This window comes from Myotis yumanensis, unplaced genomic scaffold, assembly GCF_028538775.1.
Source record: "Myotis yumanensis isolate MYYU_CA2020_CCGP unplaced genomic scaffold, mMyoYum1.0.hap1 SCAF_1, whole genome shotgun sequence".
Lineage (NCBI taxonomy): Eukaryota > Metazoa > Chordata > Mammalia > Chiroptera > Vespertilionidae > Myotis > Myotis yumanensis.
In genome coordinates, this window is record NW_027223752.1 from 15524860 (window position 1) to 15552450 (window position 27591).

The following is a 27591-nucleotide window of genomic DNA, read 5'->3' on the forward strand; positions in this document are numbered from 1 at the left end:
CCCTCTGGTGGTCAGTGCACTCCAACAGGGGGAGCACCACTCAGCCACAGCTGGGCTGACGGCTGGTGAGCGCAGCAGCAGTGGCAGGAGCCTCTCCTGCTCCCCCTCAGTGCTAAAGATGTCTGACTGACAGCTTAGGGAGCGGGCCACAGGGAGCGGGCCTAAGCCATCAGTCAGACATCCCCTGAGGGCTCCCGGACTGCTAAAGGGCACAGGCCAGGCTGAGGGACCCTCTCCCCACCCCCACCCCAAGTGCACAAATTTCGTGCACCGGGCCTCTAGTGTACTATAATAAAAGTTATGTAAATGTGGCATTATGAAGTAAAGTAAGGGTTACTTGAACACAAGCATTATGATAGCACTACAGTTGATGCGATAGCACAGATGGCTACTAAGTGACATGTGCATGTAGTGTATACAGTGTGGATATGCTAAACAAAGGAATGATTCACATCCTGGGTGGGATGGAGCAAGACAGCACAAGATTTCATCACACTACTCAGAATGGCACACAATTTAAAACCTACAAATTGTTTATTTCTGAAATTTTCCCATTTAATATTTTCAGACTATGGTTGCCTAAAGGTATTTAAAACCCTGGAAGGTGAAATGGCATAAAGGGGGAATTACTGTATATGAATTATATAGAAACAGTAGTGACTCCTTCAGGGTGGAAGGGAGGGCATTAATTGGAAAAGGGTATGCTATTAGTTTCCAGGGTGATGGAAACATTCTATTGTCTTTATCTGGGTAATAATTAAATGAGCATTATACACTTGTCAAAACGGATTCAGCCATGTACTTGATACTTGTGTGTCTTACTATATATAAAATATGCCTTAATAAAGTACTGTTATCACTAACAAAAGAGAGATAATCCTTGACAATTTTCTAAAACTGACGAGACATTAAATTGAGAAGTCCTATGAAACCCCAAGAAGACAAGTAAAAAATATCATAACTAAATATATCATAGTAAAGCTGCTGAAAAATAAAAACAATGGATAAATCACCCAGACAGAAAATCAATAAGAAAACAGAAAGCCCTGGCTAGTGTGGCTCAGTTAGTTGGGCATTCTCCTGTGCACCAAAAGGTTGCTGGTTCAATTCCGGTAGGGAGCATGCAGGAGGCAGCTGACTGATGCTCTGCTCTCACATCGATGTTTCCCTTTCTCTCTACCTCTCCCTTCCTCTCTCACTAAACATGAATAAAAAATTAAAAATAAATAAATAAGGAAACAGAATTTGAACACTATAGATTAGTGATTTTCAACCAGTGTGCTACAAAAATATTTAAAACATGCAATATCTGATCATTTAGTCAGGGGCACTGACCTCTTTTTCCTTAGATTGTTAAATAAAAAAGTGACACAGCCAATACAACAATAGCCATCTAGTGCGAATGAATCAAAATTACACCTATTTTTGGTCACACTAGCAAAAAATATAATATGTTTTATGGTGTGCTGCAGAATTTTAGTAATTAGTTTCTGTGTGCCATGAGATGAAAAAGGTTGAAAACTGCTGCTATAGATCAAATGGGCCTAACAGACACATATAAAACATTCTATCTAATGACAGTAGAGTACATATTCTTCTCATGTACACATGGAACATTTTCTAAGATAGACCATAACATTAAGCCACAAAACAAGTCTTAGCAAATTCAAAAAGACTGAAATCATATCAAATATCTTCTCTGACCACAACAGCATGAAACTAAAAATCAGTAATAAGAGAAAAACTGAAAAATTCACAAACATGTAGAAATTAAACAACACTCTCATAAGCAACCAATGGATCAAAGAAGAAAAAAAAGGAAATAAAACTTTCTTGAAACAAACAAATATGGAAACATACCAGAAATTATAGGACAGCAAACGCAGTCCTAAGAGGGATGTTCATGGCAATAAATGATTATATTAACAAGCAAGAAAAATCCCAAATAAACAACTGAACTCTATGCCTTAAGAAACTAAAAGAATAAACTGAGCTCAAAGTTGGCAGAAGAAAGGAATAACAAAGATTAGAGCAGAAATAAATAAAATCAAGAACAAAAAATAATAGAAAATATAACCAAACTAATGGTTCATTGAAAAGATAAACAAAATTGACAAACCCTTAGCTAGACTAACCAAGGGAAAAAATAGAAAAGACCCAAATCAACAAATTTACAAATAAAAATGGGGACATTACAACTGATACCACAGAAATACAAAGGCTTGTAAGAGACTATTATGAACAACCATATGCCAACAAACTAGACAACCTAAAAGAAATGGAAAATTTCTTAGAAACATACAACTTACCAAGACTGAATCAGGAAGAAATAGAAATTCTGAATAGATTAATTACTAGTAAGGAGATTAAATCCAAAATTAAAAATCTCCCAATGAAGAAAAGCCCAGGAGCAGAATACTCCACAGGTGGATTTTACCAAACATTTTTTAAGAATTAACACCAATCTTCTCAAACCCTTCCAAAACACTGGAGGAGGGAACACTCCCAAATTTATGGTACAAGGCCAGCATTATCCTGATATTGAAACCAATATAGGACACTACTAGAAAAGAAAACTACAGGTCAATATATTCAGGGGATGAAAATAGATGCAAAGAAACTCAATCAAACACTGGTAAACTAAATTCAGCAGCACATTAAATGGATCATTCACAATGATCAGTGGGATTTACTCCTAAGTTGCAAGGACTAGGTAAATCAATGTGATACATCACATTAATAGAATAAAAGAAAGGAATCATATGGTTATTTCAGTAGACACAGGAAAAGATTTTTACAAAATTCAACAGCCATTTATGGTAAAAAATGCTTAATAAACTAGGCACAGAAGAAACATATCTCAATATAATAAAGACCATATATGGCAAGGCCACAGCTAACCTCATACATAATGGTGAAAGGTTGAGAGCTTTTTCTCTGAGACCAGGAATAAGATAAAGATGCTCTTTCTCACCACTTGTACTCAGCATAACACTGAAGTCCTAGCTAGAACAATCAAGCAAGATAAAGAAATAAAAGGTATCAGAATCAGAAAAAAAAGAAGTAAAATTGTCTCTATTTGCAGATGACATGATTTTATATACAGAACATCCTATAAAGACACAACCAAAAAACTGTTAGATCTAATCAATGAATTCAGTAAAGTTGTGGGATACAAAATGGACACACAAAAATCGTTAGCATTTCTATATGCTAACAATGAATATTTTAAAAAAGAAACAGAGAAATCAACCCCATTTACAATAGCATCAAAAACAATAAAATATTTAGAAGTAAATTTAATCAAGGAGATGAAAGATATCTACTCTGAAAACTATAAGACACTTATGAAAGAAATTGAAGAACACAAAAATAAATGAAAAGATATCCCATGTTCATAGATTAGAAAAAATTAATACAGTTAAAGTATCAATACTACCAAAAACCATCTATAGATTCAATACAATCCCTATCAAGAGTCCAATGGCAACTTTACAAAAGCAGAAAAAAACACTCCTAAAAATTAATTGGAACCACAAAAGACCCCAAATAGACAAAGAAATCTCAAAAAAGGCTAAAGCAGGAGGCATCACAACCTTGATTTCAAATTATACTATCCTATATATATAAAAGCCTAAGTGACCAGCCGACTGGCCAGTAGCTATGACATACAATGACCACCAGGCGGCAGATGCTCAATGCACAGGCATGGAAACGTGGAACAGACTGATGAATCTCAGAGGGAAGGAGGAAGGGGGGAGGGCGGGAAGAGATTAACCCAGGGGTCCTCAAACTTTTTTTTTTTTAATATATTTTATTGATTTTTTACAGAGAGAAAAGAGAGAAAGGGAGAGGGATAGAGAGTTAGAAACATCAATGAGAGAGAAACATTGGTCAGCTGCCTCCTGCACACTCCCTACTGGGGATGTGCCCGCAACCAAGGTACATGCCCTTGACCAGAATCGAACCTGGGACCTTTCAGTCCGCAGGCCGATGCTCTTTCCACTGAGCCAAACCGGTTAGGGCCCTCAAACTTTTTAAACAGGGGGCCAGTTCACTGTCCCTCAGACCATTGGAGGGCCGGACTATAGTTTAAAAAAAAACAAAACTATGAACAAATTCCTATGCACACTGCACATATCTTATTTTGAAGTAAAAAAACAAAACGGGAACAAATACAATATTTGTATTTGCATGTGGCCCGCGGGCCGTAGTTTGAGGACCCCTGGATTAACCAAATATCTTATATGTATACTAGAGGCCTGGTGCAGGATTTGTGCACTGGTGGGGTCCCTCAGCCTGGCCTGCAGGGATTGGGCCAAAACCGGCTCTCCAACATCCCTCGAGGGGTCCCAAGTTGCAAGAGGGTGCAGGCCAGGCCGAGGGACCCCACTGGTGTACGAGTCCGTGCGCCAGGCCTCTAGTAAAGCTATATAATCAAAATAATATGCTACTGGCATAAAAACAGACAAATAGACCAATGAAAAAGAATCAAGAGCTCAGAAATAAACCTAAGCACACATGTTTAATTAATATTATACAATGAAGCAAGACAACACTCAATGGAGAAGAGACAGTCTCTTCGCAATAAATGGTGCTATGATAATTGGATATTCACATGTAAAAGAATGAAACTGGATCACTATCATACACCACTCAAAAAAAATTATGAAAAATAAAGAGAGCATAAAAGCATAGCATGGAAGTCAGGAGAGGATAAAAGGAGTTAAAATATTCTGTCATCTTACTGGAAAAAGTAAAAATACTATTTTATACTAGACACTAATAAATCAAGAATGTATAGTATAATCTCTAGGCTAGTGACTAAAAGAATATAGAAGACTGAATAGCTCACTAAGGCAAAAATGGAATATTTAAATATACTCAATCAGTGCAAATGAAGCAAAAAGAAGATAAAAGGCAGGAGAAATGGAAAGCAAATAGAAAATGAATTTTTAATCAAATATACCAGCAATTACATTACATGCATGGGTTAAATACTTCAATTAAAAAGTTGTTTCAGCACATGTTTATGTGTGTTTAATTTGACAAACCTTTAACTTAGCAAAGAGCTGGGTATAGCCATGAAGGAGGAAAAAGAAGGAAGAGGAGAAAGAACAGAAAGAAGAGAAATCACAGGAGACAAGGAAAAGAAAAACAATTACAACAAGGTGAAAAGACTTGCACTGAAGGATATAAAATTTTATAATTAAGCTATATTAATTCAGACACTGTGGTATTGAGAAAAGGAAAAATACATCTATTGAACTAAATAAATAATCCAGAGACAAAACTATGGTTAAATATGACCCCAAAAAAATAGTACTACAGAGCAGGAAGGAAAGAACATTTTCAATAAATGATATTAAGTCGATTGGCTATCCATAAGAGAAAAAACTAACATTTATCTCACACCATACAGAAAAATTAATTCTGGATTCATCTAAATTTCAAATATAATAAACAAGTATTCTGATGACAACAAAGAATATTGTCATAATTGGAGTAAGGAAATATTTCCTTAGATAGGATATAAAAAGTCCTTTAAAGAAAAAGATTGATAGTTTGATTATATTAAGAAGGAAAACTTGAGGGGGGGGAGAGGGTAAGAGATCAACTGAAGGATTTGTATGCATGCATATAAGCATAACCAATGGACACAAGACACTGGGGGGTGGGGGTGGGGGTGAGGTCATGTGCCGGGGGGGTAGGGGAGGCTGGGGGAAGGTCAATGGGGAAAAAAAGGAGACATATGTACTACTATTTGTAATACTTTAAACAATAAAAAAGAAAAGAAGGAAAACTTGAGTTAATTAAATTCATCATTTAGTGAGTAAAAAAAATAACAAAAGATTTTTTTTGCAACATACATAACTGACAGATTATATAAGTACTGAAGTGGCCAATAAATATATTTAAAAGTTGTGCATTAGTAATCAGGAAAGTGCAAATTATAACCATAATTAGATACTTCTACATACCTTGAAAATGGCTAAAATTTTAAAAATAAATAAAATAAAGAATTGCCCAAAGTGTGGAATATAGACAAAAAGAACTCTTATACTCTTCTCATGGAAGTACAAATTAGTACAACCCTTTTGGAAAACTGTTTGCCAATATCCATTAAATTGGATATAGGCATAACCTCTAACCCAGCAATTCCATCCTAGTAATATATCTAACAGGAATGTGTACACATGTGCACCAAAAGATGTCTAGAAGGATGCTCACAGTAGCATATTTATAACAGCCAGAAAGTAGGAACAACCCAAATATCCACCCATAGTAAAATGGATACATAAACTGTGGTACATTCATTTGGTAGCATATATAGCAATAAAAATAAACAAAGCACAGTTATGCTCAACCCATGGACAATCTACACACACACACACACACACACACACACATAAATAATGTATGATTCCATTTATTAAAAATTCAAATTAGGTGCAAGTCATTTTGGGGGTTGGAAGTCAGGTTAGTAGTGATTTACCTTTGGGATAGCAGAAGGAGGTAATCATGGCAGTAAACATGATAGGAATGTTCCACAGATATTCATAATTTGTGTGTTTATCTACGTGTGCATAATGCAGTAAAAATGTTTAAAACATTTTTGTGATTTTGTGGAGATAAAATCAAGATAATAAAAAGATAAATAAAAACTCAATAATCGAGAAGTAATTACATAAAAAGATGGTAGAGCTTCTTGTACTTGTATACAACTCAAGAATCCAACTCTACTAATTTGGTAGCTTTAACCAAAATTTAACCTTGTAGTACTATCTTTAGTTAGTTATATGCCCTATCTATGTTTGTAACAGTCTCTACCCTGGGCATATATCTTCCCATATCTTTTATCCCATAGTTCAGATGGAAACTACACCATAACTGGTGCTGATCTTTGCTAACAAAGGCTTAATTATTTACTTATTGGGACACTATAACAAGAAAATTGCCAAATAATTTATTTCTTCCCAACAGAAGCAGTATTGTGCAGAACAACATAATCAGGGATTTTCATTGCCAAGAAACCTGTAATTTTGGCATCTTTAAGACTCATATTTAATAACCAAAATAATTGCAGTAGTTTTAATTATTGATAAATACTAATAAACTCAAAAGAGGCAAACACTATAGATTACCAAATCCTCACTATTTGATCTTCTTCATATGAGTTGTAAACATTCCTATATTACTATGCTTAAAAAACAATAACTTTATCTATAATAATAAAAACACAATATGAAATTCAACCGGCGGAACAGTGGAACGACCGTCTGGATGAACTTCCAGATAAAGCCAGGGCTACAAGGGCTGAGGCAGCTGGGGCAGCGAAGGTCTACTCTTGCACGAATTTTGTGCATCAGGCCTTTAGTATACATATATGTATAGTTTAAATTACAGTGAACTACTAGCAATTATTAAATCTAGGTGGTTCTGTGTGTGTTCGTAGTATTATTCTTTAAACTTCTGTATTTGAAAATTCATCATAAAAGAATGGGGAAGAATCTTGTATAATTATATACAACCTGATCTCAACATTATTTTTAAATGTGCATCAAAAAAAAAGAAGGAAATATATCAAAATGCTAACAAATATACCAAACATAAAAATTCTGGGTAGTACTTTTTTCCTTCTTACATATTTCTATAATTTTTCTATTTTTCCATTACTTCTAGATAGAGTAGAAGGGAGAGGGAAGAGAGAGAGAAAGAGAGAGAGAGATAAAAAAAACATTGATGTGAAAGAAACACATCAATTGGTTGCCTCCTGCACTCTCCCCTACTTAGCCAGAGATCAAGCCTGCAACCAAGGTACATTCCCTTGACCAGGAATCGAACCTGCAACCTTTCAATGCACAGGCTGGCTATCTTAACCACTGAGCCAAACCAGCCAGGGCTTATAATTTTTCTAAAAGCATTTTTTAATTTACATTTTTAAAGAGGAAATAAATTACTGGGAAAACATACAAAAGTTACTGAAAGCATTTCAAAGTTACATGGAGACAATCTATATATATAAAAGCCACGCGACCAGAACAATGGAATGACCAGAACGACCGGAACATCGCTATGACGTGCACTGCAGCGGTCAGCCAGCCCAATCGGGGCCCTGACTGGCCCCCGCAACCTCCCACGGCCCCTCCCCCTGGTTGGCCCCACCCCTGCTCGTCCTCCCCACCTCCATTGGGGCGGTCCAGCCAGACCCCACCCATACACAATTTCGTGCACCAGGCCTCTAGTTTTCATCATAAAATTTTGTGGCTATATAATTTTTATTGTTAAGAATATTTCAATACTAAATACTGATGATACCCTTTACTGCAGCAGGCATTGCAAAAAAATTTCTAGTGCTTCAGCTAAAGTTTCACTAAGGAACTAAATTGAGAGAAGTGACATCACACTGTTAGTCTGAAAAAATATGAGTGTTCAATGAAGATAATCTAGGTTCAAATTCAAGCAGTGTTTCCTTATTATTTGTGTGGATTTAGCAATGTTCGTTAAACTGTGCCCCACTCCTTGTCTGTAACATTGAAATAAGAGAACCTGCCTCTCAAGATTTTTGTGAAAATTAATTGAGAAAATGTCTGTAAAACCTAATCTGGTCTTGGTTAACTTTTGTTCAATTAAGAGAATGCTAAAATATTAAATGAGATAATAAGCAGCTAGAACAATGTCTGACAAGCAGACAATGCTGGATAAATAGTAATATACAGACCAGAATGCTTAATTTTTTCCATGATCTCTTGTTTTATGCATAGAAGGCCATGATCCCCTAGAATGGGAATTCCAAGAGAGCTGCTTTCCCCAGGACCTTGGACAGTGCCTGGCAGGTAGCAGGCAAGCGATGACACTGTCGAAAAAGTGGAAGTGTGTGGAGGTGTGATTACAAGGTTGGACTGAAGAATGAATGCCTGTACACAGAGACTCCTGTTCAGAGAGGCAAGAGAAGAAGAAAGAGCCACTCTTATCCTAGTTGGCAGAGGCTGAGCTATTCTGGGGAGACAGGTTTGTCTGGCTCTTCCAAGAGGGTGTGGTCAGCGGGGAAACAGAAGCATCTGTCAGCTTCCCCAGGGGTTCTGGGATGCTCTGAACAGGCCAATCTTATCATGTGGTTTCTCCATTTAAAACCTGATGTAGTTTCCCTTGGCCATTAGGATGAAATCCAATCCCCTTCATAGGCCCTGCCAGGCTCTCTGCTTACCCCTAGCTACTCTCCTCCTGTCCCTTCACTGTCTGGCTGCATAGCGACTTTTCCAGTAACTAAAATACGATCATGCTATCTTTGGCCTCCAAGTCTGAACCCATGAGGTTCCTTCTGCCTCAATCTCACTTTTTATCTATTAATGATTCACTCCCATTATGATGTCTAGCGTGTGCGTCTCGTTCAGGTATCAGCTTACATGTCACTCACTAAAGAACCTTTCTTGACAACCCAACCTTCCTCAAACTTGCCCACTATCAGGGGGAGGTCAGAGGTCCCTCCTGTATGTTCCCACAGCTCTCTGTACAGTTGACCCTTGAACAACCCAGCTTTAAATTGTAGGCAATTAATAGTGGGTCCACTTACACACGGATTTTTTTCAATAAATACTGGAGATGTATTTTTTCTCCCTTATGATTTTCTTAACATTTTCTTTTCTATAGTTTATTTTAAGAATACAGTGTATAATACATATAACATATAAAATATGTGTTAAATGACTGTAATATGTAAGGTTTCCCATTAACAGTAGGCTATTAATAGTTAAGTTTTAGGGGAGTCAAAAGTTATGCATAGATTTTCAACTGTGCAGGGGTGGGGAGGTTGGCACCCCTACTCCTGTGTTGTTCAATGGCCAACTGTATTTGCTCTACCTTAGTACTTACCACACTATAAGGTAGTTTCCTGGTCTTTCCCTCACAAATGGAACATACACACCAAGGTATTAGTGATTTTAGTATGGTTTTCATCATATTACCAATGCCTAGAATAATGCCCAGCTAATAGTAGATACCCCGTTAAGTATTTGATGAATAAATGAATGAGTTTTCATGTCTAGATTGTATTAAGTTCCATAAAATCTGGTTTTGTGTCAGAAAATACAGGGCCTGGCACATTAGAGTTACTCTTTAAATATTTAACAAATAAATAAATTTCATTTAATACTGGTTACCCATTCATACATCCTGTAAATGTATGAATCTCAGAGATCTACTGAGAAGAGTTGGTATCAAATATTTCAGTCATTTTACCCTTTATTTTATTAATGATTCCAACTACTTTTGCTTTTATATTCAAATTATCCAGTTAGCAATACTTCAATATTCTCTACTATAGATGACATAAAACACCAATAATATCAATTTTCATTCTTTTAAAAATTACTATCTACCTTCATTGATTTAATTAAAATTATTGTTACCACTACAGCCAATACTATTTGTTCTAAGTTTAGAATAAGCCCAGCACGGACCATCAAAACAGGTATTAATAACTAACAATTGGCTTTCATCAGGAACATAAGGAACAGAATTAAATTAAATCCCCTTTGAACCACCTCAAATGGCCTTAGGAAAGATAAGAGATGCCAAGAAAATGGGTTGTAGAACATCAGTACACAAGAACCTGAATAAAAGCTAACTTTGCAAAAACATCCACCTCTGACATTTTCAGAAAGCTATGTCTACAATTAAGTGGAGGGAGAAGGTAGTCAAGGGTGTCTGAAACTCCATTAGCCATAGGTTGCTTCTCTGATTGTATATTATACTAGAGACCTGATGCATGAAATTCATGCACAGGGGGAGGGAGGGTTGTCCCTCAGACCAGGCGGCAGCCTCTCACAATCCAGGACCCCTCGGGGGATGTCCAACTGCCAATTTAGACCCGATCCCTGTGGAATCGGGCCTAAACTGGCAGTCGGACATTCCTCTCACAATCCGGGACCGCTGGCTCCTAACCGCTGGCCTGCCTGCCTGCCTGATTGCCCCTAACCACTCTGCCTGCCTGCCTCATCATCCCTAACCACTTGCCTGCCTGCCTGATCACCCCTAACCGCCTCTGCCTGCCTGCTTGATTGCCCCTAACCACTCACCTGCCTGCCTGATTGCCCCTAACCACTCGTCTGCCTGCCTGATCGCCTCTAACCGCTTGCCTGCCTGCCTGATCGCCCCTAACCACTCTACCTGCCTGCCTGATTTCCCCTAACTGCTTGCCTGCCAGTGTGATCACCCCTAACGCCTCTGCCTCAGCCCCCGCCACCGCAGCTTCGTCCAGAATGACATCCGAAAGGATGTCTGGAAGGTTGTTCAGCTGTCTGCTGTAATTAGCATATTATGCTTTTATTATTACAGATAAACATAATCCACAACATAGGACCTGGGTTAGTTTGGTTTTTTTTGTTTTTTATAAATATACTGGTATGTCTTTATATTTAAATTTGATGTTTACTTCTCAGTTATTAATGACACCAATATTCAGCAATTGTTGACTCTTCCTGTCCAACTAGGCTATCAAGGTCATTTAATTGGTACTTAGCGTATGAACTGGTAATGTTGAACATGCTCCAAATCTTCTCATCAGAACAGAATTAGCCACCTGGAGTTTTGCTACATGGTGAGCAAATGTGCAGCATTACCCCTCACATCTTTGCAGTGATTAACATCAGTAGTAGTTAAGACCACAGACTACATGTGGCAAATGAGACTGAGACTTACACTCTGGTGTCATGAAATTAATTTTAATTAATTTATTTTATACCACCTAGTTTCAGAGAGGATTTATGACAATGTCTAAAGGTACATGAATATAATCCAGCAAGATAAAAAAAATATATAAGTAGGTGAGGTAAATGTGGCATAGGAGAAATAAAGATGGGGCATCACAGGGCTACTCTTACCTGTGTACTGCAAGCCCCTGTATTCACTTATTGCCCCAGGAGGTTTTAAATTGGGCCAGTAATGGAACAGCATTTGCACAGCTGGCGGTTTCACTTGTGAGGGGCCATATGCGATCACGTACAAAAGATCCTGAAGGAAACAGGAAGAATATTTTGACTTAGTATAATCAAATAAAAATAAAGGTAGCTCAGTACCAAAGCAGAAACATTTTTTTAAATATATTTTATTGATTTTTTTACAGAGAGGAGGGGAGAGGGATAGAGAGTTAGAAACATCGATCAGCTGCCTCTTGCACGCCCCCTACTGGGGATGTGCCCGCAACCAAGGTACATGCCCTTGACCGGAATCGAACCTGGGACCCTTGAGTCCGCAGGCCGATGCTCTATCCACTGAGCCAAACCGGTTAGGGTGCAGTAAACATTTTAATAGAGCGGTTGAGGTGGTTAATTACCCTGGAATCTCATCAATCAGTTTAGATCATTTTAAAACATTATTTTCATTATTTACTTATTGGTCCTATAAATAAACCCCCCAGGCAGAGTTCATATGTACATTATCTTTTAACAAATTCTCTACTCAGAATGATATTAAAGATAGATTTTAGAACAACATAAGTCAGTTTGCTAAACAGTACATTTTTAAAATATAACACATTTTGCAACAATTCACATCTATTTGAAAGCAAACAGGTTCTTAAGCAACTTTTCAAATTAAATAAAATTGTCATATAATATAGTATTTGCTAAATTCTAAGAAGAGATATCCAATTACTTTTTCTGTCAAGCTACTTGTTCAAGATCATTCTTTCTCTAAATGCTAATTAACCAATAAGGAAAGAATTATAGGGTCTGACATATCAATATAATAAAACATCAATAAATTTTACCTACAAATACTTTTAACATGCAAACAATTTTTACTACATTATATAAACTAAGTTTGTGGCTATGAGTTAAATGTGGCCCAAAACTTACTTTCCAGACTTCATGTTTATATTTCATGAGGCATTCCAATAACTGACAATGATACACTGTAAGGAAGAAAATGTAATTTGAACATTAAATATAAGTACCAGATAAAACATCGGTTGAGATTTAATAAACTATACTAGTAAGACTTTCACTCTAATCACTAAATTAGAAACTACTTATTTCCATATATTCATACTTTTCAAAAAATCATATAAGCCCTTGACTTTATCAAGTTTTATTCCAAGATCCTTGAAATTATATTTCATTCATCTTATCAACAAAGGAAATATTAAGAAAAATCCCTAGTAATCATACCTTTACAACACAAACTCATATCAATGTAATAAAGAACTGCATAGGGGAAAAATAGCAGAACAGGATCATAACAAAAGGCCATATTGACTGAGAATTCATTATGCCAGGTATTGTGCTAAGAGCTGTACTTGTATTATCTCATAACCACCATGTTGCAGCTAATAAACTGAGACTTAGTTTCCTACCTTGCCCAAGTTAGGACAGCAAGTCTCAGAATGATGGATTAGAACAGGAATCTTATCATTTGATTTCCAATTCCATCTCCTGAGGAACGCTTAAAAGCTACACAGCAGCAAGCTTCTTTGATTTGCCTATGCTTACTTAGGGAAGAAAGAGGCTGTTGCCCTAGTTAGATAGCTGCTTTTTACCTTCCCTAATCCATCTTCCAACCCTATTATTTCCCCTCCCAGAAGACCCTACTTACTATAGCAATTAAAATTGTATCCATATTTTAAGACCCATACTTTAAGTGGCATGAAACCTTTCCTAGTCCTTTTAATTCATAAAGTTCTTGATTTCTGATGAATTAATACTATCTACAGTATTTATTTTTGTATGTTTCACATACTACTTTATATTATAAATTAATGATTTATGTGAATATGCCTAATCTTCCCAACTAGATATAATCTCCATGAAGCCAGCACCATATCTTACATTTCTGATGGTTTTCCCAATGCCTAAATGCACAAAATTGTGTACAGAGGATTTACTCAACAGAACTTGTTAGTTGAATAAAGACTACAAGGACCAAGCTGCCTCTTGCTGTCTCCCCCAAGGAAAATTCAAACAATAGGATGATGACCTACCACTTGGTCCCAGAGTGCCTCCTGGTGGATGTCACCTCACTTCTTAACCGTTTCCCACATTGAAAGACTGGGTTGGGGTTCCAAATGTACTTCTTACTATAGAATTAATTTTTGGCTATAAACATTCCCCCATGAATGGATGAAGATACAGAATTAGAAATAACAGAAGTAGTTCTATATCAGTGATGGCGAATCTATGACATGCATGTCAGAGGTGACACGCAAACTCATTTTTTTGGTTGATTTTTCTTTGTTAAATGGCATTTAAATATATAAAATAAATATCAAAAATATAAGTCTTTGTTTTACTATGGTTTCAAATATCAAAAAATTTCTATATGTGACACAGCACCAGAGTTAAGTTAGGGTTTTTCAAAATGCTGACACGCCGAGCTCAAAAGGTTCGCCATCACTGTTCTATATGATAGATACAGACTTAGAAATAATAGAAGTAATTCTATATGTTCAAGGTGGTTTCCCTGTGAAACATTCAACTCCAAGAAGATGGCAGATTGTAACAATCCTATTGCTATTTACTGAGCATTTACAATGTGACCATTACTATGCTAAGTAAGCACTTTACATATGCTTTAATTCATTAAATCCACACAATGGCATTTTAAGGCACTGCAGGAGGAATTACTCCCATTTTATAGGAATTTTATGAGGAAACTTAGTCTTAAGGTGGTTAAAGATGGTGCTCAAGGTTAAGCTAACTGGCAATTTGCAGGTGAGCTCAGATGTGAACCCACATACATCTAACTTCAAAGCACATGATTTTACCCACGTTGCTTTACTGCCTTGCAATTTAGAAATTAGGACCAAAGCCTCATGATGAGACTTTAATTAACTAGATCCCAAATGGAGGATTTTTTCCAGAACACAATCCTATCTACTAAAGAGGGAATATGCTAATTAACCATCATGCCCTCACAAGATAGTGGTGCCCACAGCCAATAGAGGGAATATGCTAATTGACTGTCACGCACTCACAAGATGGCGGCACCCACATCCACAAGATGGCGGTGCCCAGTCCCCTCAGCCACGCCTCATCCAACCGGAGTCCCCCAGTGCCCTCAGCCCCGCCTCACCCAGTCCCCACAGCATCCAGCCTCATCCAGCCTCAGTCCCCCAGTCCCTTCAGCCCCACAGGGTAAGGCAGTTGGGGGCGATCGGACCGGCAGGGGAGGGCAACTGGAGGCGATCGGGCTGGCAGGGGAGGACAGTTGGGGGTGATTGGGCTGGCAGGGGAGCAATTAGGCATCAATCAGGCTGGCAGGAGAGCGGTTAGGGAGCTATTAGGCTGGCAGGCAGAGTGGTTAGGGGCAATCAGGCAGGCAAGTGGTTAGGAGCCAGTAGTTCCGGATTGTGAGAGGGATGTCCGACTGGCCTGTGGGATCGGGCCTAAACCGTCAGTCAGACATCCCCCGAGGGGTCCCAGATTGGAGAGGGTGCAGGCTGGGCTGAGGGACACCCTCCCCCATGCACAAATTTCATGTACCAGGCCTCTAGTCTCTACACTAATAAAAGAGAAACATGGTAATTGGCGTACGACCGCTACCCTTCCCATTGGCTAATCAGCGTATCCTTATGCAAATTAACTGTCAGCCAAGATGGCGGCCGGCAGCCAGGCAGCTGGAAGCGAACATGAGGCTTGCTTGCTCCAGGGACTGCAGATTCCAACGTTCCCCGCCTGCCTTGCAGGCCTCTGAGCTGGCAGTTTGAAACATTCTAACAAATATAGCCGGCTGGGATCTCAGAGCTGAAGTTATACATTGTTTCGATTATAGAACCGAAACAAACCAGCAGCGGAAGCCTCAGAGCTAGAGCCAGAGCTAAAGCTGGCCCAGAAGAAAAAAAAAAAAAAGAAAAAAAGGAGTGGTTGGAGCTTAAGTCAGCCTGAAAGCAGCCCTCAGCCCCTCACCCAGACTGGCCAGGCACCCCAGTGGGGACCCCCACCCTGAAGGGTGTGTGACCAGCTGCAAACAGCCATCATCCCCTCATCCAGGCTGGCCAGGCACCCCAGTGGGGACCCCCACCCTGATCCAGGACACCCTTCAGGGCAAACCAGCCTGCCCCCAGGCCTCTATCCTATATAGTAAAAGGGTAATATGCCTCCCAGCACCGGGATCAGCGGAGCCAAGAGGTCTCCTGGCACCGGATCAGCGTGACAGGGTGCAGCGCCCAAACCCCCTGATCGCCCTGCAGCTCTGTGTGTGACAGGGGGTGGCGCCCCAACCCCCCCCCGCCACGGGCCCTGCTCTGTCTGTGACGGGGTAGAGCCATAACCTCCCCATCGGCCCTGCCCTGAGTGTGACAGTGGTGGCGCCCCAACCCCCTGATCCACCCTGCTCTGTGTGTGACAGGGGGCGGTGCCCTAACTCCCCTATCGGCCCTACTCTGTGCGTGACGGGGGAGCTCCCCAACCCCCTGATGGGCCCTGCTCTGTGCGTGAGAGGGGGGAGCTCCGCAACCCTCTGATGGGCCCTCCTCTGTGCATGACGGGGCGGGGAGGGGGGGGGGCAGTGCCCCAACCCCCTGATTGGCCCTGCTCTGTGAGTGACAGGGGGCAGCGCCCCAACCCCCTGATTGGCCCTGCTCTGTGCATCACAGGGGGTGGTGCCGCAACCTCCCCATTGACCCTGCCTTGAGTGTGACAGGGGGCGGTGCCCCAACCCCCCAATCAGCCCTACCCTGAGCATGACTGAGGGTGGCATCACAACCTCCCAATCCGCCCTGCTCTGTGCATGACAGGGGGCGGCGCCCCAACTCCCCAATCAGCCTTGCTCTGAGCCCGACCAGGGGCTGCACCTAGGGATTGGGCCTGCCCTCTGCCACCCAGGAGCAGGCCTAAGCCAGCAGGTCGTTATCTCCCGAGGGGTCCCAGACTGCGAGAGGGCACAGGCCGGGCTGAGGGACCCCCCCCCTTCCCCCCCCCCGAGTGCACAAATTTTTGTGCACCGGGCCTCTAGTATATAATATAAATGACATTTTGAGGGCACTTTAAGCCAAACAGGGTGAGTCATGAGATATAACTCCCAAAATAAATATATTTTAATTAAACTCATATAATAATCATAAAGGATTTCATATTTAAAGGATGATGAGCCACACTAGAAGCATTAAAGTTTTTTAATAAAAAATGTTTTCCTCATCATCCAGAGTCAAAAACTCCATTATTATTTACTACTAGAGGCCCAGTGCACAAATTCATGCGTTGGTGGGGTCCCTCGACCAGGCCGGTGATCAGCCAATCAGGGCCATGGGATGTTGGCCAGCGGGGGTAGGGACCATGGGAGGTTGGCTATGGGAGCACACTGACCACCAGGGGGCAGAAACTGCCCCCTGGTGGTCAGTGCATGTCATAGCGACCAGTCAACCAGTTGTTCGGTCGCTTAGGCTTTTATATAGAGAGAGTAAAGGCCTGGTGCATGAAATTCGTGCATGGGGGGGGGGGGGGTCCCTCAGCCCAGCCTGCACCCTCTCAATAGCAGGGGCCCCTCAGGGGATGTCCGACAGCGTATCAGGCCTAAACCGGCAGTTGGACATCCCTCTCACAATCCAGGACTGCTGGCCCCTTACTGCGTGCCTGTCTCTCTGATCACCCTTAACCACTCGCCTGCTTGCCTGATTGCCCCTAACCACTTGCCTGCCTGCCTGATCACCCCTAAGCACTCTGCCTGCCTGCCTGCCTGCCTGCCTGCCTGATCGCCCCTAACCGCCTCTGCCTGCCTGATCACCCCTAAGCACTCTGCCTGCCTGATCACCCCTAAGCACTCTGCCTGCCTGATTGCCTCTAACCGCCTCTGCCTGCCTGATCACCCCTAAGCACTCTGCCTGCCTGATCACCCCTAAGCACTCTGCCTGCCTGATCGCCCCTAACCGCCTCTGCCTGCCTGATCACTCCTAACTGCCTCTGCCTACCTCCCTGATCACCCCTAACTGCTTGCCTGCCCACCTGATGGCCCCTAACCACTCACTCAGGGGCTGTGGTCATTCTGGTCTCTGGTCATTCTGGTTGTTCCGCCATTTTGGTCGCTGGGCTTTTATTATATAGGATGTAGTTAATTTACTATGTAATTAAGTAGAAGGTTGAAAACTGTGCTATCAAATTGATTCACTTTCCAAATAAACATCAAATAAAAATAAAAATTGTTATATCTTAGCATGTGTCTCCAACATCAGCCCCTTTTTAGGTCAGTTTCCCAAAGTTCATCTGCAATTATACAGATGAACAGAAATCAAACAGAGTAAATCATATGAGACCTGTCCAACATCACTAGTAATCAAATAAATACAAATTGCAACAAGATATTATTTCCATCTGTCCAACTCTATACAAATTTTATAATACTCAATGACAGGTTACATATACTTTCATATATAATTAGTGAGACTACTGAAATTTTTTCAAGTCCTTTAACCAATTAATCCCTCTTTTATAAATGTATTCTAAGGAAATAATCAGAAATGTACTAAAAGATTTATGTTCTAGGATACTTGTGTGACATTAGAGTAGCAAATTAACAAATGATTTTCTTTAATTATTAGAATTGCAGGTGATTTTTATATTTCTAAGTCAACTATTCATGCATATTTATATTTAATCTATTTCTAGACAATGTTCTAAAATTGTGTCCTCAAACATTCTTGCAAGATTGCTACTAATAGCAACAATATATTTTATTGAAAGGGAAAGAGAAATTTATTTCAACTCAGAAGTCTGTTTTCTAACACATCTTCACTTGTCTATCCACCTAGCGAAGTTCTTCTCATGTGAGAATTTCTAGCCTGTGTGTTTGATCTCTTGTTTAATTATTGGTTTTGGAACTAGGCAAGCCACCCAAATCTCCACTTACCTGGGTTGGATGTGTACTGCATTGCAATCATTAGCATGGATGATGCAGAGAGATTAACATGGGCAGGAACTCCTTCTCTCCTTGAGGAACCCACTGAAATAAAAATATTTTTATTAGATACTATACATACACAGACACACACACACACACACACACACACACACACATACACACTTGCTACTTTTGCATAGAGCATGAAACCTGAGAAGAAAGTTTTTCTGTAAAAGTCCCAACTATATTAATGGACATTTTGCACAAATAACACTACAAATTTGATCCTGGCATACAAATGCTACAGTTGTCATCATCGGTAGCTAGCATTTAGTGAGAATCCACAAGGAGCAAGAACTTTGCCAGAATGTGATGTAATGGCTTATCAGAGCTGTACTAAGATGTGATCTCTGCTCCCAAGATGTTTGTATCTGGGTGGAAAAGCAAGAAAAAACAAAATTCTCCATATATTCAAGTATAAAGGCATGTTGAAGGCTATCCCAATAAGAAAGTAAAGATAAAAGGTTTCTGAACCCAAATTGAATTCATTAACTTTTAGAGATGCAGATAAAATAATAGTCTACTTACAGTGGGTACCTTATTAATTTAGTTACACAAAATTTAAATCATGTACTTTTTTTAGAAATAGTATATTAATTAAAATTTTTTTCAATTCTCACATCATTAAAAAATTTTCTAACCTTCACATATAACTTAACCATTAGCAACTTCATCACCATGAGAACCACTTTTTTAGTTTTCCAAAGTTTACCATCTTCAGATCCATCTGAGTTGTTTTAAATAAAGCACATTTGATTCTGTGAACACTACTGCTGAACATTTTATCCTGTGCCACAGCATGAAATCGCAAAGCAAGTTGGTTTCTTCAAAATTCATCTTATAGCTGCATAATCATGTTCTCCAGGTAATAACTTAAGACATCTTTAAGTGGCTTGTTTACAATGATATCCAACTATATTAAATTTCTTTCTGTGTCTTTTTTTAATAGAATGTATCAGGTAACCCCAATAAACATTCAAAACTAGCACTGATTGAAGTCATTCAGGGTAATATATTGTCTCCAACGAGTACTTTACTATTCTAAACACAGTAATTGAGGGAGGATCCACAATAGAAGAAACTTTATAAGGATTCAAATATAAAATGAATTTCTTTTCTCAGGGATAATTGTAGCAGGAGAAAACTCTCCTTATATTTGAGCTTGTGTGGAAAATTGTCAAGAAAACATGATTAGCCTGGCCGGCATAGCTCAGTGGTTGTGTGTCGGACTTATGAACCTGGAGGTCACAGTTCGATTCCAGTTAGGGCGCATTCCTGGATTGCGGGCTCGATTCCCAGTGTGGAGAGTGCAGGAGGCAGCCCATCAATGATTCTCTCTCATCATTGATGTTTCTCTCTCCCTCTCCCTTCTTCTCTGAAATCAATAAAAATATTTAAAATTTTAAAAAATGAAAGCATGATTAGAACAGTGGACAGTGAGTATAATACCTTCTGAAAGTCAATTCTCAATTTCCTACACATCATGGACAAGACCATGAACATGAACAACAAAAAGCAGATAACTTTAAAATCTGCTTTATTTTGTTTTACTTTATTCTATATTAAAGTGTAATATGTAGAAATAATATCTCACCTACAGCCAAAAACAAGACAACTTATAATAAAAGCACATGCATAGAAGTAACATTAAAACACTAATAAAAGATTTGTCATAAAGTAAAGAAGACAAAGAAATTTACCATGATTCTTTTTTTTTCATAAAAGATTTTGAGCACCACCATAGATGGTGCTCAAATGAACAAACAAATAAAACAGGTCTATAATTAAGTTCTATTTACTTGAGATTGCTTTTTATTCATCAGTTGCAGCTGGACTGTTGCTAACCCACCACGTAGGTGATATTCAGGTAATAAATTAGTTTGGCTATACAATACCAATAAGTTTAATAATTACACAAAGATGTGGAGATCAATTCATTGCTATTAGATGATAAAGTTGACTAATCAAATATGATTGATCAAAGAAAAAGGACTTTGAGCCGAATCCTAAAGAACAAGATGCAGTTGTTCTCAGACTTGAGCCAGAGAGTTTGTTCAAATTCAGCATTTGGGAGCCCATATCCAGAGGGCCTAACTCAGTTTGGAAACAGGGAAGTGCCATATGTAATAAGCATATGATTCTAATGCAAATGAACCTTGGACCTCCCTTTGACAAGTACTGCTAGAGAGATGAGAAATAAAACAGAAAACACGTAGTAAGGGATCCAGGTGTGGGAGGAATAATTGCTTGCCCCTTGTGCCCTTTGTTTAAGGAAGAAAAAGAAAATCTCAACAAAAAAATAATTCCATTCCTTTCGGGACAAGGGTGTTCGCCTTTGTTTAAATTCATCTCAAACTTGTTAATAATATGCATTTCTAAAAAATGAAAACTACTATTAAGGGAGGCTGAGTCTCACTATGCCTGGAGGCCTTTAAAAATGGGAGAGATGCCCAGGTGCCTCAGATGATTTAGGTGAAGTATATTTATAGAACAGCCCAAATGAATCAGTGACCTTTGGATGTCCCTCCTACCCCTACAAAACCATGCTCTCCCTCAAGCATGGTCAACCACAAAGCCAAAAGTGCTCCCTTGGCTCAAGCCCTAGGAAATTGGCTCCAGTGCTTATATAAACAGATGGTGCCTTGCAATTCCTTAGCCTTCTAACAGATTGAATAAAATCATCGCAATTCTAATTTAATAAACACGCACAGGCACACATCATTTATTGAATCTTGTTAAAAAGCATGATGTAAACAGATGTGTTGCTTGTCCCCATGAGGGTGCAAAAGGCCACAGCTACATACAATGGAAGGAAGAAAATTAATCAAAATAAAAATATTTTTATACATAATATTGTGCTCAGGAAATATAATCAAGTTTTTAGACCTATTTCCTGATCCTCTCAGCACCATCAGAATAATCAGCACCACCACACCCTCCCTTTATGAACAATAACAATTCCCTAATCTGTTCCTGCATTTCATAGTTCCTAATATATTATCATGTACAGCTCTTATATGATTCTCGAAAAAAAAAAAAAAGTATATGGAAAAACCATTTTATAAAAGAGAAATCAAATTATTTGCATGAGAACACCAACTTAATTATTAGGACTACTAGACGCCTGGTGCACGAAATTCGTGCGGGGGGGTGGGGAGGGGGAGGGTGTCCCTCAGCCCAGCCTGCACCCTCTCCAATCTGGGACCCCTCAGATTGTGGGGCGGCCTGGGTGAGGGGCTGGGGCAGTTTGCAGGCCAGCCACGCCCCCATGGGGTGAGGGTCCCCGCTGGGGGGGCATGGCCAGCCTGGGTGAGGGGCTGAGGGCCGTTTGCAGGCCCTTCCTTCAGCAACGGGCCAGGGTGGGCGGGAAGCCCCCATACTAGGGCTGGCTCTGTGGCCACTGCCCACAGGCCCCTCCTTCAGAGGCCGAACACTCTGACCTGAGCCGTGACTGTTGCCCACAGGCCCCTCTTTCGGCAGCCGGCCCAGGCGGACGGGAAGCTTGGCTTCCTCCATCACCGGGGGTGACCCAAGCCTCCCTCCCGCTCTGGCTGGCTCTGTGGCTACCACCATCTTTGTCCCACTAATTTGCATACTCACTCCTGATTGGCCGGTGAGCGTTGCAAAGTGACAGTTAATTTACATATTTCTCTTTTATTAGTGTAGATAGCCCAAATCACCTGACTTCATAGCCAATGCTCTAGTCACTTATTCAGTCAAGAAGTATTTTAAGCGCTGGCCAGGTAGCTCAGTTTGTTGGAGCATTGTCCAGTGCACCAAAAGAATGCAGGTTCAATTCCTGGTCAGGGCACATGTGTAGGTTGTGGGTTCTATCCCAGCCAATCGATGTTTCTCTCTCTCTCTCTCACTCTCTCTCTCTTCCTCTCCTCTCTTCATATTTTCGGGTGAGGATTTTTTTAAGTATTTTTTCAGTGCTTCCTATGTACCAGGCATTGTTTAAGGCCCTGGAGACACAGCTATGTACAAAGCACCAAGTCTTTGCCCTTTTGGAGCTTAAATGCTAAAGCTGTGCTATCCAATATGATAGCCATAGCCACATGTGGTTGTTTGCCAGGGGGAGGGAGGGCCAGAGGAGGTGGAGGAGGCCATAGGGGAAATAAATGGTGATGGATGGAGACTTGACATGGGGTGATGAACATACAATGTAGTGTTCAGATGATGTGTCATAGAATTGTGCACCTGAAACCTGTTAGAACAATTACTGTTATGATACAACAAACTGTAGGGGGAATTGGGCTATCCAAGAGGGTAGCCCCTTATCTCAAGCGACATGCGCATTTGAGCAGAATATTGGAATTAGTTGCAATGAACCTGACAGGTCTGTCATTTGACTTTGGGTTTGGTCTGTTCAGGGGTGGGGAACCTTTTTTCTGCCAAGGGCTATTTGGATATTTATAACATCATTCGCTTAATATAATTGACTTAATATAAATTTATGTTTCTATGAAAAAAGCTCCTATAAATTTATTGAATTTTGAGTCCCACCTGTGGTTGCCTTGGCAGGGCCAAACCAAATGATTCTGAGGGCCTTATAAGGATGTTCCCCACCCTGGTATATGCTTAGGTAACTTACACTATTCAAAGGCTATTCCTACAAATTATTTCAAACATGGGATGTAGACAGAGAAGGTTATGATTATTCACAATTTTACAGCTAAGGAAATTAAAAGTTCGATGAGGTCAAGAGATCTGTAGTCAAAGGAAAACAATTCAGCATTTCTGGATTCTTATTTCCAAAACATTTCCCCCAATTCAACAATAAACTCTTTTTTTATCTTTATTGTTCAGATTATTACAGATGTTCCTCTTTTTACCCACCATAGCTCCCCTCCACCCAGTTCCCACCCTACTCCAGGACTTCTCCCCCACCACTGACCTCATCCATAGGTGGAAGCACTTTGTCCAATCTTTTCCCACACTCCCCACAACCCCTTCCCCCCAAGAATTGTCAGTCTGCTTCCTTTCCATGCCCCTGATTCTATTACATTCACCAGTCTGTTCTGTTCATCAGGTTTTTTAATTCATTTGATTTTTAGGTTCACTTCTTGATAGATATATATTTGTTGTCACATTGTTGTTCATAATTTTTTATCTTTACCTTTTTCTTCTCCTTCCTTTTCTTAGAGAATACCCTTCAACATTTCATATAATACTGGTTTGGTGGTGATGAACTCCTTTAGCTTTTTCTTATCTGTGAAGCTCTTTATCTGGCCTTTACTTCTGAATGATAGCTTTGCTGGATAAAGTAATCTTGGTTGTAGGTTCTTGGTATTCATCACTTTGAATATTTCTTGCCACTCCCTTCTGGCCTGCATAGTTTCTGTTGAGAAATCAGCTGACAGTCATATGGGTATTCCCTTGTAGGCAACTGACTGTTTTTCTCTTGCTGCTTTTAAGATTCTCTCTTTGTCTTTTGCCTTTGGCATTTTAATTATGATGTGTCTTAGTGTGGTCCTCTTTGGATTCCTCTTGTTTGGGGTTCTCTGTGCTTCCTGGATTTGTAAGTCTATTACTTTCACCAGGTAGGGGAAGTTTTCTGTCATTATTTCTTTAAATAGGTTTGCAATATCTTGCACTCTCTCTTCTTCTGGCACCCCCATAATTCGGATGTTGGTATGCTTGAAGTTGTCCCAGAGGCTCCTTACACTAGCTTCATATTTTTGGATTCTTTTTGCTTTTTGCTTTTCCAGTTGGGTGTTTTTTGCTTCTTCGTATTTCAAATCTTTGGCTTGATTCTTGGGATCCTCTAGTCTGCTGTTGGATCTCTGTATATTATTCTTTATTTCAGTCAGTGTATGCTTAATTTCTGATTGGTCCTTTTTCATATCCTTGAGGGTCTCACTAAATTTCTCAAGGTTTCTAGAAGATTTTTGAGTAACCTTATAACCATGGTTTTGAATTCTATATCCAATATTTTGCTTTCATCCATTTCTTTCATTTGCGACTTGTTTCTTTGTCTCTGCATTTTGGCTGCTTCCCTGTGTTTGTTTCTATGTACTGGGTAGTTGCTAAGTCTCCTTGAGTTGATAGAGTGGCCTTGTGTGTAGGTGTCCTATGCAGCCCAGTGGTTCAGCCTCCCCAGTCACCTGAGATGCACCCCTTTGTGGGCTGTTTGCACAGTTTTGTTGTAGTTAACCCTTGATTGCTGTTGGTATCACTGGGAGGAATTGACCTTCAGGCCAAATGGCTGCGATGACCAGCTGTGTCTACACTGGAAGATCTCTTGCAAAGGAGACACCCTTATGGGGCAGGACTTGCTTCAGTGGGGCTTTGGTGCTCACTGAGTCTGCTCCTTGAGTGTGTCTCTTATGGATGTGAAGAGTTGTAATCCGGTATGGTTTCACTCTGACCACTGGGTATACTGGCTAATGGATCTCCAAAGAGGTGCAAGGTCAGCCACTGTCTGGGGCCGCCCAGCAGGAGCTACAAAGACATCTTCAAATTCCTCCTCTTTGTATGGGGTTTGAAAGTGCTCAGATGAGGCCCAGCTGTGAAGCAAGTCAGGCTGCTGCTGCCGGGCATTGGGCCTTCTTTTGGAAACTCTGGGGCTCTCTGACCCAGCTGCAGTTTGACAGGTTTAAGGGGGGAGAGAGCACAGGTCATTCATATGCAAAAGCCGATGTGCACAGCTTGGGTGGGGTTGTAAATTGCGTGGGGTGGTGTCTCTGGGAATCACCAGGGTGGAGCAAACAGCAATGGCTGCCAGTCAGCCCTGCACTGGAGAGGTCCCCGCGTCCCGTGCCCCCGTGCAGGAACAATGATCGCTGCGAGCACCTCTGAGAGAAAGCCGCCCTCGTGTTCCTGTCCCGATGCCAGACAGTCCAGTTTCTCCCCGTATATGTCTGGGTCCCCCAGAGTCTCGCCCGGAAATGGAGTTCAGAGCAAGCAGGAGCTTGTATCTCCCTCCCGATTAAAAGAGCAGCACATCCAGGTGCCAGCACTTTCCGCACCTCCGCACCTCTTGCCAGTCTCAGTGCGCTTTCGTCACCTCTCTAGTTGTGGAACTTCCACTCAGCCAGCTTTCCCACGGTTCTGGGTGGTAGTTGTTCTGCCTCTTAGTTGTTATTTTGATGTGGTTGTGAGAAGCAGCAAGTATAGGTGTTCACCTATGCCGCCATCTTGGTTCTTTTTCAACAATAAACTCTTAGAATATGGTAGGTCTACCTTACTAAAAACAATCATTAGCCAATAAAACAGAGTTTATATATAAAAAATTACTTAAAAACCATCAATATCTTATTTTGGTTTTTACTGTCTTTTTAAAATATGTTTATTAGATTTTGGGAGATCACAGGAACATAACACACATCCTCTGTAGTGTTAGTAGAATAAAAAATAATCCAGGGCCAATGGTCAGGAACCAGGTACTCAATTAAGTCAGACAATTGCTTTGAAGTCAATGCAAAGATCTAAATGAACCTTTATTTTAACTGAGGGTAAGTGACTTTGGGGGTAAATTTTTTTAAAATATATATTTTATTGATTTCAGGAAGGGAGAGGGAGAGAGAGCTAGAAACATCAATGATGAGAGAGAATCATTGATCAGCTGCCTCCTGCATGCCCCCAACTGGGGATCGAGCCCGCAACCTGGGCATGTGCCCTTGACTGGAATCGAACCCGGGACCTTTCAGTCCACAGGCCGATGCTCTATCCACTGATCCAAACCAGCTAGAGCAGCGGTTCTCAACCTGTGGGTTGCGACCCCTTTGGGGTCGAATGACCCTTTCACAGGGGTCGCCTAAGACCATCGGAAAACACATATATAATTACATATTGTTTTGTGATTAATCACTATACTTTAATTATGTTCAATTTGTAATAATGAAAATACATCCTGCATATCAGATATTTACATTATGATTCAAAACAGTAACAAAATTACAGTTATGAAGTAGGAACGAAAATAATTTTATGGTTGGGGATCACCACAACATGAGGAACTGTATTAAAGGGTCGCGGCATGAGGAAGGTAGAGAACCACTGCGTTAGAGGTTTGGGGGTAAATTTAACTTAGAAAGAAACTAGACGAGACTGCACAGTCCTGGCTACCAAGATAGACCAGAAGCATCTTTCACTGACATAACTGTTCAGCTTTATTATTATCTTTGAAATAACATAGCCTACATCAATTAATGTTCATTAGGGGTCAGCTTTTTCTCTTCTCTGCCAAAGTATCATCTTCCCACCAACCATATTTCAATTCAGTCCACAAATCACAGATTCTTTATTGGAAAAAAAGAGGTTTCCATGGTGAAATGCAAATGATTTTTTCAATTCTCAGTAACTCCTTAATATATATGTTTTATTTATAAACAAAGCCTACTGCACAAACTTGGAATAAAAAGAAGTATATCTTATTTATGGAAGGCGTTAAAAAGAAAAGGTTATGTTAAAGGAAATTTTCATAATAAACTGCAGTTTGCTCTGTTGCACCTCAAAAGGACTTATTTAAAATAGAAGCACTGTAATTGGTTTATTGACAAAATGACATGAAGGACACAACTGATATCCATGGATGGCCCTTAAATTGAAAGAGAACTGTGATACCTCATAAGACCCATGTTAGAGCTCAGAATGTCATCTTCTATAGGCCCTTAATGACATAATCATTTAATACCTGAAAAACTGTCCATGTTTTACATTTGACTTTGAGAACACCATACCAAAGAGATAAAAGTGTCT

The 27591-nt window shown here is 40.2% G+C and overlaps 1 protein-coding gene across 1 annotated transcript in view; it reads right to left on the reverse strand.

Moving 5' to 3' along the window:
* Nucleotides 1-27591, reverse strand: part of LOC139010207 (protein unc-79 homolog) — a 224189-nt gene that overhangs the window by 140476 nt on the left and 56122 nt on the right. Inside the window, 3 exon segments of the mRNA XM_070414385.1 lie at nt 11883-12012; nt 12858-12913; nt 18838-18930. Of these exon segments, the coding sequence (XP_070270486.1) occupies nt 11883-12012; nt 12858-12913; nt 18838-18930 (279 nt within the window).